Genomic DNA, 14,660 nt, shown 5'->3' with positions numbered 1-14,660 from the left:
CTGCTCGTATCGATGGTGCGGGAATTTGACGATGCTGAAAAGTGCCGACTGGCATACGGCGTACGATTGACGGTTGGGCAGCTTACGGGTACGCTCTGTGGCGGATAGCGCGTGCACGGTGGACGTTAACCGGACGGGACCACTCCGAGGCCCACAGTCGCACGTCGTGAGTGCCATCGGTAGCATCTCGCGTGAAGTGAAACGCAACTCATCTCAGTCGGTCTGGAGACATTTTTGTGGTCGGATCCGTGTACGCGTGACTATTGCGTCGTTCAAAAGCTTGTGCGAAGACTGTGCATGCGGGTTCAATTTGGTTTAGTGACACGAATCAGTGAATATCAACATGCGCGATAAGCTGCTGCTAGTGCTCAGTGCGTGCTGTGCGCTGGCCTATCTTCAAGTGGCCACAACGGAGCTGAGTGATTATGAAATCGATTACGATGAGGAGGGCTTTTGGATTGGCCACGGGCTGGGCAACCGCAAAGAAGGTGCGTGCATGTGTTGCCATTTCCGTACGCGATGTATGCCGTAGTGTCCGGGGCGTGACATAACGGCCAATCGGGCGAGGAAGGAAATGTGCTTGCAGCGTTCAGTTTTTAATTTGTTTCTTTCGTTTATCAAACTAATCGAACACACAATCCAATTTTTCTGTACTTCTATGAATGCATTCGTTGGGATCGCATTTTCCGTCCGGATGCAGGCGACGAAATCCTGAAGGTGCTGCATAAATCCGTTGGCCCGTTCGTGGAGCCGCAAAACGTTACCGTCGTGGAGAAGTTCACTGCAGCGGACGGTGAAAGTATTACGTTTACACAATTCAACTCATCTAAGGTAAATGCGTCTTGCAACACGTAATGATGGTGATAAAAAAGTGAAATTAATGGCCTTCTCGCGATGTGCCGGAGATGCCCTACTGCTCCGGTGGCTGCCGACGACGAAACGCTCGGTAGCCGGCAACAAAACGGCGTGGAGTGGTATCTCAGTGCTGCCTCTGGAGATAGAGAGATTTCATTGTGGTTCGCATTCCACGAATATTTGCACTCCGTACCGGTCTGTGGACAGATTTGCTCACGCAAGACCCACTAGCCCGTTTGGGACCTCGCCGTTCCGTTTGTGCAGTGTGATGGATGTGGACGAACGAAGTGTAGCCACTTTAGGCGTAGTAGCCAATCGGTGTTGGGAACGGTTCCCCGGTACGGTTTGTTGCCAAAGAGATCTCCACCTTCTTCTGAAGCATGTCATGTAATCACTCAGCGACGCTCCCAAAAATAGTGTGACCGTGTGACGGCGTCGGTACCCTATACCGGCTACACGTCCACTTTGGTATGCCGCAGTGGTGCGAATAGCATATGGTGCGTCATTTCTATTTCAAACACTGTCAAACAGCTAGCCAAGCGAAAGTGAAAACAAGCAACCACACAACAATAACAGCATAGAGTCACAGCATATCGGAGCGTCCATTTTGGAAGCGGCTATTACAACGGTATGAAATTGTTTTGCTGCGCTACCGATACAACGCGCTGTGCTGGCTTTACCGATTGGACCGAGAGGTTGTTGTGACGGTTGCACATTGACCTTAGCCCCGGGGTCAGCAATAGAAAGAGTGCACGTGGTAGGATGCTGGAAGGAATAGTAGGAACGGAACGAGACAGTCTGAGCGTCGGGCACCAAGGCGATCGAGTTGTTTGGTTCGTGATTTTAATTGGACCATTTGGACGTAGGATTCTGTCGTTCGAATTGTCCCACAGCTGGAGTAAGCTGTAACAACTAATTAGATCAAATTTACGAGCGGGCGTAGAGAATGCTGTCATGAATGTGAATGATATGAAAATATTTTCGATCGGTCGCTCTACCAAACAATGCACAGTTTTCGTGAGCAAAACCTTGAAGTCTCATGCGAAAGGGAATTTGTCGCGTGTTGGATATTCCGTTGTGTAAAATATGTTGCTTAACCATCTTCATTGTATTGCGCAGCCGTCGCAGCTAACGATCGCGTCATGCTATCACTAATCAAATATATCGTATATCTTCTTTAGGTGCTGACATACTTTCATGAGGTGGTCCTGGATTTTAATCCCAAAAACTTCTACATCCGGCTGAAGCTGTTCAACATTACCAGCTTACGGCTGCAGCGAACAGTGTACGGGTTTCGATCGAACGCAATCAAACCGGATGTGAGCTAGAAATGCTTTCCCTGTCCGCCATAATGCGCTGCTAACCAGTAGGATTTAGTCGCTGTTTTCTGTAATAAGTTAACTGTTGGTATTGTAATGATTAAGTTAGTGCATAAGGAATAAAACCAAAAATCTCTTACATCACTCATTATGTATTCATGGAAGTTGTGTAAATTTTTTCAAAGAGACAATGACAGCAAAAAGATGAAAGTCATAGCAGTGTGATGTCATAATGATGAACAACCCCTAGTTATGTTCGACACCTGTTTGTGGACAATGTCATGATGGTGGGTATGCAGAAATATTCGAAAGCTAATAAAGGAAGGATTATTTTACACCTATTCGCCGATAATCATGAAAACTGCGACTTATTTTTTTAATGTAAGGAAAATTTTAAAAACAAAAAAATGGTAAAACGGTTAAGTAACGGTTGTTGCGCGTAAAACCAAAATTTGATACTGCTTTGAATAACTACACAACATAAACATAAGTGTTTGTCGTTAGAAGATGATGGAAGCGAATAAAAGACAAACAACCACTCTATCGATCTTCCAAACCACTGGCAAAAATGTCCCCGAAACTCAATTATCGTATCTACTTGTGCACCGTTCCCACCGTTCTGTCGTTCTCTCTGCCCTTCAATTCGTCCATATGTAAACCATCCATTTTGTTTGGGCTGCTCGTTAAAGTAAAGTGAAATTGACTGTTATGAGAGGATGTTTATGTTGTATTTTCTCCAGAAGCTTCCCATTTTCATTTACTGTATCCGAGCACTAGGGAAGCTACTCGCTTTCGATAACGCGTAAGAAAACAAACCGAATGCTGATACTCGCACGTCATCAATGGCAGGCTGACGAAGGCGAAGGTGAAATGAGTAAGGTATTTTTTCTATTTTGAGTCAGCTTGCCTGCTCCGTGGAATCTGTTTTGCATACAATTTATTTCTTGTTTTATTATTAAATCTTACACCATTGACACCAACGCATTAGTGTCAATGCATTACGTTGTCCCGGCGGGCATTGACTGCTGTTACGACGATGGGGACGCAAAACGAAGCGGAAGAGATTACAAATTTAAATGGAGTTTTACTTTTAGCGGAAAAAATCATCAACCACTCTAACTAGCGCTAGATGGGACGTAGCACGTAGACAGCTAAACATCAACGTCCAAGTTTCCACTTTGTCCTTCGGTTAACAAACACATCAACCCCTCGTGAAGACAGATCCCTATCCGGCAGACTACTAGTGTGGAAGGGAGTCCTGAAATACGACGCTGAGGGATTGTGTCGATAGGGTTTACCATGCAGTGATTTCATCTTCGTCAAATGGAGAGGATTCGAATAGCAATCTGGCAAACAGAAAGGCGTGATAAGTGCTGTGAAAATAGCAGTTGAAAAATAAATCATCCCTCGTTGAAGTGTTTGCGTTGGACAAACAGAAGATAACCACGTGCTTTTCCCTTCGTGGATCATTCATTCACGAAGACTGATAGGGTTTTATCAGTTTTGTATAGTAAAGTTAGGTAAGTTGATGGCTGTTTCAAATAATATTGAGTGTTTCTTTTTGTCACACTGTATCACACATACATCATCTAAATGTGCAGAAAAAGTTACTTCCTCATAGGATTGGTTTGAGATATAAAACAATTAAGGTAAAAATATTCATCACGTACAGAAAAATATTGTTACTTTCTACCGGATGAAAATACTGCTACGCTTATATATTATTGTACCTGCCCCGATAACTAATATCGGCAATGTCCTGAAATGACAGGAACAGGAAGCATAATTAATCTTCACTAACATGAAGAGCCATTGTGAAATCGAAATTAATTTAATCTTCCCCTTCTTTTTTTATACGAAGATGATTTCAATAACCTTCGATAGAGGTTTCGATTGTGAAGACTTTGGGGTAACTTAATTTCATGCTAGCACACGAATGCAGGAAAACAGTCACAAAATCGTATAGCTCCTGTTGAACCTTTTCTGTTGCTCGTCAAGGAGTGGGTTTTGACCAAATCAAATGCACGAAGTTGTTGTACCAGCGCTAGAAGTAACGTCGATATGTTTTGTTGATTCATAGAATTGATACCAATCAATGTAAAGGTGTTTCCGTAAAGCCAGACGCAAAGGCCGAGAAAACTTTTCAGCACTGTGAAAACATTTCCCTCGAACACACTCGAAACGGAAATGATATTTTCATATTAACAATACTAACCGGGCTCGAGTAGGAAAATGGTTTCTTTTTCGTTCAAGTGAGGTATGATTGGATCTATATAACAACGGAAGGATAGCAAATTCACATTAGATAGAAGGAGAGATAATCATTTGAAGGGGTGATCATGAAGGAGTGATAAGTTTAGTAAGCGTTGGATAACATAATCATTTCAACCCATGCATTAAACAAGTTTCTTAATTACATTACATGAAATCGATTGTGTTGAATTGAGTATAGTTTACATTATTTAAGATGATCTTTGAAGCACTCTGCACATACTGTCATCATATCTCTCTTCTTTTAAAGTTTTAGATTTTTTAAATTTTTGTAGCTTGCAGCGGATGAAATATACGATTCGATCAACCCATCCACAACAAGATAACAGACTTTGGCTCTGAATCCTTTCCTTCCAATAAGAATTAAATAACAATCCATATGAAACTATCTATCTATCTATATGGAGTTTAATTAGAATGATTTTGTAAACAATAATCGGAATACAAACACATGCAGACATGCAAAAGCGAATATTCTTTCAAGAGGACTAAGAGAGGGATTTCAAAGAGAAATGGCTTCCAGGCCATTCCAAAATTATTATTATTATTAAACGTATTAAATGCTAGCTGAAAATACGGCATTGCCGTCATAACATAAATTAATTAAAAATAAATATTAAATGCTAGCTTAAATGCAAAACTTTTGTATAATCTTTGCTAAAGCGATTCTGAAAGAACGGTATTTTCCCGAATTACGCTAACAATGCGTACCAGAGAAATTTGCGTAACTCGAATTCCCTTTATAGTTTTCAGAGATTGATTTCTTCTATTCACGTTATGAAGCACAATAGTAATTGATATTTTTACATTTATTTCTACAATTTAATCAAATTTTTACCAAAATAAATGGGTATTTTTGGGAAAATTTAAAATTCGACTAATACAAAATTCAATTCTACGTAAAAAATTAACGAATTGTCGCGTTACTCAGGAAATGACTGTATTTGTATGTACTACTACAGGAGCACGGTAGCTTGGCATAATGAAGAGGACTGAAAATTTTTGTAAAAGATACGCGACACAAGTTTAACCGTCAACGACCGCCTACCCGTTTAAGTTTGGTATTTTTATACTGAAATATTTTTCGTTTCGGAAGACGTACGAACTTGACATTCAATAAATGCCTAATAACATTTGTTTAACCATTTTGTAAGGAAAAAAAATGTATAGCAAGTTTAATATTTTTTATTAATTGTTTTCGACTTGAACCCCTTACATGAACGACCACCTACCTGGGTAGTCTAAAATATTTGTATGGGAATTTGCATTTCCTGTATTACAAAAGTTGTAATTTTTTTCCAATAGTCGAATTCATCTAAAATTTCCAGTAAAAACATATGTCTTTGTTATCTCGCAAATTGAATGTTATCTCACTAATTGTATGTAGTCTAGAATTTAAAAAATATGGTTTCTATTTGTTTTGCCCTATCAATCCCTTGCAAATGCCATATGTTTTACTCCTCACGTAAGCGGTTTACACGAGTGGGCCATACATTTTGTATAGATCTTTTCGTTTTTGGTATGGAAAGTGTAAATAATTTTGTATCAGTTGTTTCTGTTTTGTATTGAGATAAATATAGCAATAAAATTGTATCGTTTAACTATATTACATAACAGTTGCCCAGCCAATATTTTTTCATTTTTCATGTTCAAAATGTCGCTTATGTTAACTTTGAACCTACAATGTTATTATTTTTTGTTCTCCTATTCATTACGTTCAACGACTCAATCTCTCTCTCTCTCTCTCTCTCTCTCTCTCTCTCTCTCTCTAACTCTCGCTCTCTATCTCACTCTCTCTCTCGCTCTCTCCCTCTCTCTTCCCCTCTCTCTCTCTCTCCCTTTTTCTCTTTCTCTCTCTCTCTCTCTCTCTCTCTCTCTCTCTCTCTCGCTCTGGTGTAATGATCTAATAGGTCATGCTTGCATTTATGACTTACTAGACTTTTTTTAACCATATAGTCGGATGGTCATTCCTTGGTACGGACGACGCCCACACAACCAATATACCACCGGATCGCCTAGTCATTACTATCTTATGGAAATTAGAACAAAATTTGAAGGTTATTACCTTAATCGTTTCCTGTTAAATTTTCCTTATCAGTCGTTAGCCTAACATGAAAATTAAATATAGAAGTTTTATAATTTCAATAAAACCATCAGCGTAACAAAAAAAATAATTAGAGTAACTTTTTATCTGTTTCAACGCCGAACATATAAAAGGCACCATATCTCACACAAACTGTTGTATTTGTGATATATAATATTATATTATATTATTATATTATTGATGAAATATATGTATTATTGATGATGCCTTGTATAATATTATAAGATAGATTATTTTTAAAACTAAACAAATTAAAGGATACGTGTTTACTGCAATTACATGAGATAATGTTTATGAGTGATATGTGACAAATAAATAGACTAATAAACTTAGAAGCATGAAAAGATCGATAGATGATTTGGGAAACCAAATCAAATGTAAGGTAATATATATAGGTATGCAAATGGATATAAATACTAGAACAAAACCTAAACATCTGTTTTATAGCCTGACAATCTGGGTTAATTTTCAGTTTATAAACAACAATAAGGGATCTTCATATACATATTTTATAAATCCTTTTGATTCCAGTCTTTGTTGAATGGCTCAGACAGTATTGCTACTGAAATGAATTTCTTTCGTGTCCATATTGAGCTACGGATTGCCCTATAGTGCATGCTAAGCCAAAACATAAAATAAGAAAGATAAACGCACAGGTATAGAGAACCTGTTGAGAACGGGACGGACAAAACATGAAAGAACCATCTTGTGCCAAGAAAAAGAAGCTATTCATTTTACCGGCTACAACCCCATAGTGCCAGATTCGGATACGCATCAACATTGGAGGTGTGCATCGTGTGCTGTGCAGACCGTTTAAGACCTACAGTGTAAACATATTTATTGTTTCACAATAAGTGCGACATCTGCATCTATAGTATCTATATCTAACCTAATCGGCAATAGAATTGGAAGAAAAGGATCGTGCTGAGCGTGAGGTGCAATTGTTGGTTTGAGGAGCAATTATACTTAGTTGCGATCGTTTCCAAAGGTGATTAAGTTGGTGTTGGAGAAACGGATCGCGGTACCACCAATACAACTACCTCCTAGAAGCTTAGATTGTTGCAAAGACGTGTGTGCGTGAAGACGCTTTAGCGTAGAAGAGTTGTTTGTTTACATTTTGCATTCAGTATCAGAAGAAACATTCCGGACACAGTTTAATCTAGCTTAAGTTTAGTTTGCTCGCGTATAGTTTGATAATATCGTACTGCGCTTCTATTATCGAGCATCATTTGTTACTCCTAGATCGGCGGAATTAGACGTCGTTTAAAGCATTTTGAATGAAATACGAAATCAGTTATCATAGTGATTCCGAGACGATGGGAAGTCGAGCACAGTCCGTTATCTGCGACAAGGTATTGGCTGGCTTGCCCCAACTTCTTGATGATCTTCAAAAGCTATCGGAAGATCAAGACACGTCAGACATAGTATTTGTGCTTGGTTCCGGCGAAGAACGCGTTTATGCACATCGAATCATCCTGATGGCACGGTAAGAATTCGGAATGAACACAAGGAAACGATACTCCGAAAGAGATGAAAAATCTATTTATTTCCTTTATAGATGTAAGTCATTTCAAAATACAAAGCGTGGCGAGATTTGTCGCATTCCTGGTTGCAATGTGTCCACGTCTGCTCCCGGTACTCCAACGCCGATTCGTTTACCACACATCGAGCCAGACATCTTCCGTCAGTTTATTCTCTATGTTTATACCGCGAAGGTAAGGAGGAACAGTAAACAGTGCAATGCGAAAGATATGTATTTTCTATTTACATTGAATTTCGTTTCCGACATTTAGATAATGCTACAGGATTCAAAGGTGTTTGAAATGATGACGTTGGCACAGGACATGGGAGTCGAAGAGCTGAAGATCGCCTGTGAAGATCACGTCAGTAAAACGATGTCAGTTGCGAATGCGTGTACATTTTTAACGGCAGTAATGGAAATTAAGGAAAAGGCCTGTGGTAAGTTTTAGAACTGTTGTTACATATGATATGATATATGATACGATTTTGAGATGACATCTTCAAATGCTGAATGATGAAAACGTGGACATGCATGCATGAGTGTACATGATGTACATGCATAGGGATAATTGTGTCAAATATTGCCTGATTTGTAGATTTTACAATGTGTTATCCATGACCTTTCTGATTATTTGGGCAGTCAAATATTATATTGAGTATGGCACATCTCAACAACTTGCCTTGTGTAGATTGAATTGTCATTGTAATCCTACATCCCATTTGTAGGAATGCCTGTATTCAGTAAAGGCAGCCACATTTGATTCAAAATATAATTTCGCTAAATTATATAACTAACAACATGCAAAACGCATGTCGTGATGGACGAAGCTGAGACTGTACAAAACATTTATAGTTCCAGTACTCAAATGTGTTACGGACAAAGTTCAAGTTGTCTAAAGCGGACGCAAATCTCTTTTTCAAGGGGAAAAACGGCCACAGAAAAATGTTCATGCAAGGACACACTAAAGCAGAACGGTTCAGAATGTTCCTGCCGGAGGCCAGAACCTTAAACAAGTACTGTTGTACTGTTTGGTTTTGGAGTTTGTGAAAAATTGTGCAATTAATGATTTTAAAATAATGCAAAAGTTGAACAAACATGTTTTTTGCACGCTAGGGGGAGCAATTCAATTGGTGAGACGAAATTGCACGTATGACAAAATAGTGAGAAGGCTGCTCATGAAAGTGAGAATTGTAGAACACCAGGCTAGACAAAGAAATGGGACCGCCATCTTGAACGAAAATTGACGTTAGTGACGTCAGTTGTCAAATGATGTTGGATGGTGTAGCCTTGTCAAGTAGGATTTCGCATATTGGCGTCCAAGACGAAGCAAACAAACTTGTGTATTTTGTAAGCTTTGTAAAATAGCTAAAAATGTCGTTTAAAGGCTCCAAAGTGCAAAAGGTGATGGTTCAACCCATCAACCTTATCTTCCGTTACCTACAGAATCGATCCCGTGTGCAAGTGTGGCTGTACGAAAACACGCATCTCCGAATAGAAGGACACATTGGTAAGCGCGAAAGCCGGGATGGCGGTCTTGGCACATAACCTTGTTTGAGTTTGTCAACATCAGGCACACGATAATGAACATTTTTTTCAATCATTTCTTTTAGTCGGTTTCGATGAATACATGAATCTGGTGTTGGACGAGGCAGAAGAATTTAATATAAAGAAACAGACCCGGCGTCAACTTGGGCGTATCATGCTGAAAGGAGACAACATAACACTCATCCAGAACGTGCAGAATTAGCCGGTGTTATGTAGCAATGAGATGTGTTTGGAAGTAAATAACCTCTAATTTAAGCTGTCTGATGCTCCACGTTCACCGAATCGAGCATTTGATAAAACGTCAGAATACAACTGGATTGAAGACGAATAAAACGCTTGTAGAAGCGAATTTGCATCTACGAAACGAACCCCCTCGCCGTGTGTTGTGTTGTGTTGTGTAGTGTAGTGTGTTAAAAAATAATAGCCTGTGCGATGGTAATGATCATGTGGTGGGCATGTGTCCTTATAATATTCTTTCCAGGTGCCAAGTGTGCTGCATCCTTTCTGGAGAAATGTATCACATATATAGCAGAAAACGCATCAGAGTGTGTGAAAACTAATGCATTTCTAAACCTAACGAAGGAAGGTCTTATACAAGTAATTTCGTATGATAACGTAAGTCAGAATCTGGTGTACTAGTGGTTCACCTTATTAACAAAGATTTATTTTGCAGTTGGGACTAGAAGAGGAAGACGTTTGGCGTTGCGTGTTGGCTTGGGCAAAGAATCAAGCGGGAGTTACTCAACCAACCGCCCATTGGACAGAAGAAGAAAGGCAGCGTGTTTGTCAATACCTTGCCCCGGTAATCTCTCACGTGCGGTTATTTCTCATCGACAGCCAAGTGTTTGCTGAAGAAGTTGAACCAACCGGAGCCGTGCCAATAGAGCTTTCACTCGAAAGATATCGCAGAGCTGCTCTTCATTCCAATAAACTACCCACAGTCGCTGCCTCAGCAGCGCCGGTACCGACAGGACCACTGACCGAAAATGACAAACGATTGCAGCCCCGTTTGATGTTAAATCTATTTCACGGTTCTGCCATACTGAAAAATGATAAAATCCATTTTCAAGGAACTCTAAACGGTTGGTTCGGAGCAGCAAAGCAAACTTGGCGAATGGTTTATCGAGCTTCGACTAACGGGTTTGCTGCATCTGCCTTCCATCGGCATTGTGATGGTATTGCACCATTATTCATTATTGCTTTGGTAGGTGCTGTACATTTGTTTTACACCCATGGTCCGCAAGAAATCATATAGTATTTTTTATCTAGAGCTCTAACGGCGCCATCAGCGGTGGATTCACGGATGTAGCGTTTGCAAAAACGAATCGAAAAGGTGGATATTTGCATTCAGAAAAGGCATTCCTGTTCGCACTAAATTACAACAATGAACAACCGACTAAGTTCGATATAGTGAAGAAACCGTACGCAATTTGCTACCATCCGGAGTAAGTTCTAAATCATTCCAACTAGACTAGGTTCAGGTGTAGTATGTAATTTAAATTGTGCTTATAATTTTAGTTGTGGGCCAATTTTCGGAGCCGGAGCTGATCTGTTGATATCAAACAATTGTAATGCAAACATGGAATCGTATTCCAACTTTCCACATTCATATGATGGGCCTAATGCAACGTTTGGACATTTGTTTGGAGATTACAACTTTTCCATAATCGATTACGAGGTGTTCACACTTGCCCCGGCAGCCGCTCCAGCAGGTAATAAGCTAAAACATGACCGGTATCCTTGAAATGATGGTTAGTTAAAAAATAACGAAAGAAGCATTAGAGTGAGGCAAACATAACTATTTCGTCGAATGCATTGTAAGTATTGCATGAAACATATTTAAAGGGTTGTGGTATTACAATTTAATTTCCCTCTTAGCGTTAAAATATGAATGTCAGATGAATTGAAATTTAAGATTATTAGGTCACTAGAAGTACTTCATTGTTTCCAGGCTCACTCGTTTTCTTTGTTGATAATGACGGAATATTGAGATGACCATGATTTATGAGATACATCATGTTTATATTTTCATAATGCTGCTTTACAATAAATAAGTCTTTATGTTACACATTTAAACAGTCCGTGTAATGTAACCTGTAACTGTAGGCCGTCTTAAAAGCAATAATAATTATTGAGCAGATGTAACATTCATGCAACTTTAGGGCGTTAGGCAGCTCTGGTTTATCTACGTGATCATGTCCAAGTATTTCTGCTTGGTTCTTTGAATTGCAAAGTAAGTAGCGATATAAATAACGAAATATAGTTTGGTGACATTCTACCACTCGGCCACTTGGGTTAAGTTCACCAAGCGAAAGTATATTCACTTCACTCTACGCTCCGGGATCACCACCTCGATTATCGTCCCAAATTTCTATTGCTAGGATTTCGGTCTCTCGAAAATATACTGATAAACGGTCACATTGAATCTCCTGCGCTTCTATCGGCCATCACCATTTTTGTACATGTTCGCGCCTTACGAGCGCTGTCCTTACTCGCGGTAGATAAGCAGTGCACAGCGTTTTTAGCTTCTGACCGTTTCCTGCGACGTGTTTGAGCATGGATAAACGAACACTGTATTTATCAACAACTGTATTTATCATTATCCTGCGTGTGTTGTTCCAAGAGCTGTAAAGTACTTCGTGTCGAACGAGCTATCGGGTGGACTGTGCGGTTGATTAATAAACTATTTTCAAATTACAAAAATTGCCGAATTGATTGCACTATCGAAATGTGTTTTAAGTATTATTAATAACAAGCGCAAGAAGTGAATGCATCTTTGCCTTTCATTTGCGTTTAAAACCCTACTTCTGTTCGTTATAATTTATTGTTAGCTTCTTAAGAACGTTCATAACTTATTTTATTTCGCATCTTCACTTCACAGAAAGAGCTTTACTTGTGCTGTAATCAAGCTAACTTGTCTTCAAACTATATTCCATTCTGTTTAAACTCATTATCAATTTAGGGGAACTTTGAATGTTCTTTAAAAAAAAAATATTGCGAACTTTTTACTTATTTCGTACATAATGTATATATGATCTCATATGAAAGTAATAGTTTTTCATGGTGGTGATAGAAAATTAGGCGTTTAAACTAAATGCGCGTTTTTCTGTGCTGATAACCGATTTCAAGTGGTGATAAATGATTCCAACAGAAAAGCTTCGGTTTCATGTACTCCAAGAAACGGTGGACTAAGAGGGCGGCCGAAAGGTTTTCTCGCACCAGTTCCGTTTAGCAGTAGTAATTTAGAATCATTTGCGTTTGGAGTCTCCTAAATCGATTTCAAATTAAGTTATAACAGCTGGCATTATAATGACTTTATACTTTACTATTTAATTTATTGTTCAACGGGTTTGTATTCCTAATATGCGTTGTACATAATAATGGCATGGTCTCTATAACAAGCCCAGTAAACTGCACGGCAACAGTTTCATACTAAAAAGGTTCCTGCTTTTTTTAATATTCTTACCAGCGGGTCATGCAGGTCAACTTTTGAGCTTGCATTGGTTGATACTACTGTAGCTGAGTGTAAGTGACACACAGTAGCTTCATATTTTTCCGCAAGTTATGTTTATTTGATCTTATTAGCAATAAAAATGATGAATAATTAAAGTGTTTGAATTTATTACAACTTCATGCGAATTAGGCAATAACATTATCAATAGCTTACGGTCTAGACAATAATTCAAACCATTTTGAGGATGCCATTCTGTTACTGAATTGTGTTCGGTAATACCCTCTTAAATTTTAGGGTCACAAAATACATGCATGCATACAGAAAAAAACTTGTAATAGTGATCACTTTGTCAATCAAAAGTATTAGGTCATATTAACTTGATTTTGTTACTACTAGCTAATCAGCCCGGTTACAGGGCTATGCAACAGAATTCCGTTGTGTACGCAAACTCAAAGATGTTTAAAAAGAGGGTTTCTTCCCAATTGGTGGACGTTGTTAAATTTATTTCATTAAGTTTAAAAATTCGTCAAATTTCACATCTCCCAAGATGCCTTGGCTTGGATGTAACCTTGGCTCTCATAAAAAAAACTATTCGGCAAAGCATATTCCAAGTCACATAGAGCAATTCTTGTTATTTTAGGTTTTCACAGACATTGAGCCTTAGCGGCTTCGTCTCTTAGTCTGAGATAGCCATTTGTCTGATCTGGACATCTTGCATCGTGTTTTAGATATTTGATCATTGTAGTTGAATAATCCCGAACTTTGGTCAGTTATCACGAATGAAATGTTTCCAAACAATATACGACATGTCCTGCTTGCGTTTAGTTCCCACCTGGACTGTGATGCACATATGCGCCGACATATCATTTTAACATGAGTACTCCAAATTACACTGAGGCAGTTCTTAAGAATCTTGCGTCAGATTATACTCCTATCTCTTATCCTGATTTTCGTACGCACTGCACATTATTTCATCGAAAGTCGACGACTTTTACAATTGGAAAACTACAACTGATTGCATATGTCTAAGGTCAAGTAGGTATTCCCATTCAGGTAGCATTGGTTACACATGAGTTTTTCTGACTTCTACCGATTCAGTATATATGAGTCATACCTTTCCATTAACATGCATGTTTAGAATTCATACGGTGCCATTTTATCAGATGTGCCTGGTAATATATTTGGTAGCGGCACTAGTCTTCATTCGACAGGACCGGTACAAATATACATTCCTCGTTCCCAGATACAATTATCCAGGTTACGGGTAAATAAAGTTAAAAAAGCTCAGATTTAGCATGCCAAGATTTCTTGATTTTCCGCTCGGTATGTGTAATGGATTATTAAAGCACAGGCGATCTGCAAAAAAAAAAATTTACCCTACAAAAATCCTCTCGTCTCGTAAAAACTCCATACATTGAAGGCAACAATTCTGCAATTACAAACCCGAAATATGAAGCCGGTGAAGTACAATGATCAAGAAGATGATGGCAGCCAGTTCTCTTGGCTGATGTGATTTGAACTGACGATTGTTGACTATGATTTTACCAAACTTTTCATTCAAAAGATTTGCATTTCATTGCGTTTTAGCCA

General features: G+C 38.9%; 3 protein-coding genes across 3 annotated transcripts; all 3 read left to right on the top strand.

Annotated features, from left to right (window-relative positions):
* The first annotated feature begins 238 nt into the window (after window positions 1-238).
* Window positions 239-2,312, top strand: LOC128298360 (uncharacterized). The gene is made up of 3 exons (XM_053034110.1): window positions 239-488; window positions 701-831; window positions 2,037-2,312. Exons 1-3 carry the CDS (start codon window positions 344-346, stop codon window positions 2,181-2,183), a joined length of 423 nt encoding a protein of 140 aa, XP_052890070.1. The 5' UTR covers window positions 239-343; the 3' UTR covers window positions 2,184-2,312.
* A 5,514-nt stretch (window positions 2,313-7,826) lies between these two features.
* Window positions 7,827-11,611, top strand: LOC128310888 (uncharacterized). The gene is made up of 7 exons (XM_053047633.1): window positions 7,827-8,035; window positions 8,108-8,264; window positions 8,343-8,508; window positions 10,098-10,231; window positions 10,290-10,820; window positions 10,886-11,061; window positions 11,135-11,611. The coding sequence occupies exons 1-7, from the start codon at window positions 7,827-7,829 to the stop codon at window positions 11,358-11,360; spliced, it is 1,599 nt and encodes a 532-aa protein (XP_052903593.1). The 3' UTR covers window positions 11,361-11,611.
* On the top strand, window positions 9,376-9,995 carry LOC128310889 (probable small nuclear ribonucleoprotein E). The gene is made up of 2 exons (XM_053047634.1): window positions 9,376-9,578; window positions 9,682-9,995. Exons 1-2 carry the CDS (start codon window positions 9,443-9,445, stop codon window positions 9,816-9,818), a joined length of 273 nt encoding a protein of 90 aa, XP_052903594.1. The 5' UTR covers window positions 9,376-9,442; the 3' UTR covers window positions 9,819-9,995.
* Window positions 11,612-14,660: the final 3,049 nt, after the last annotated feature.

Source organism: Anopheles moucheti, chromosome 2 (genome assembly GCF_943734755.1).
Source record: "Anopheles moucheti chromosome 2, idAnoMoucSN_F20_07, whole genome shotgun sequence".
Classification (NCBI taxonomy): Eukaryota; Metazoa; Arthropoda; class Insecta; order Diptera; family Culicidae; genus Anopheles; species Anopheles moucheti.
This window is presented reverse-complemented; position numbering and strand designations above follow the sequence as displayed.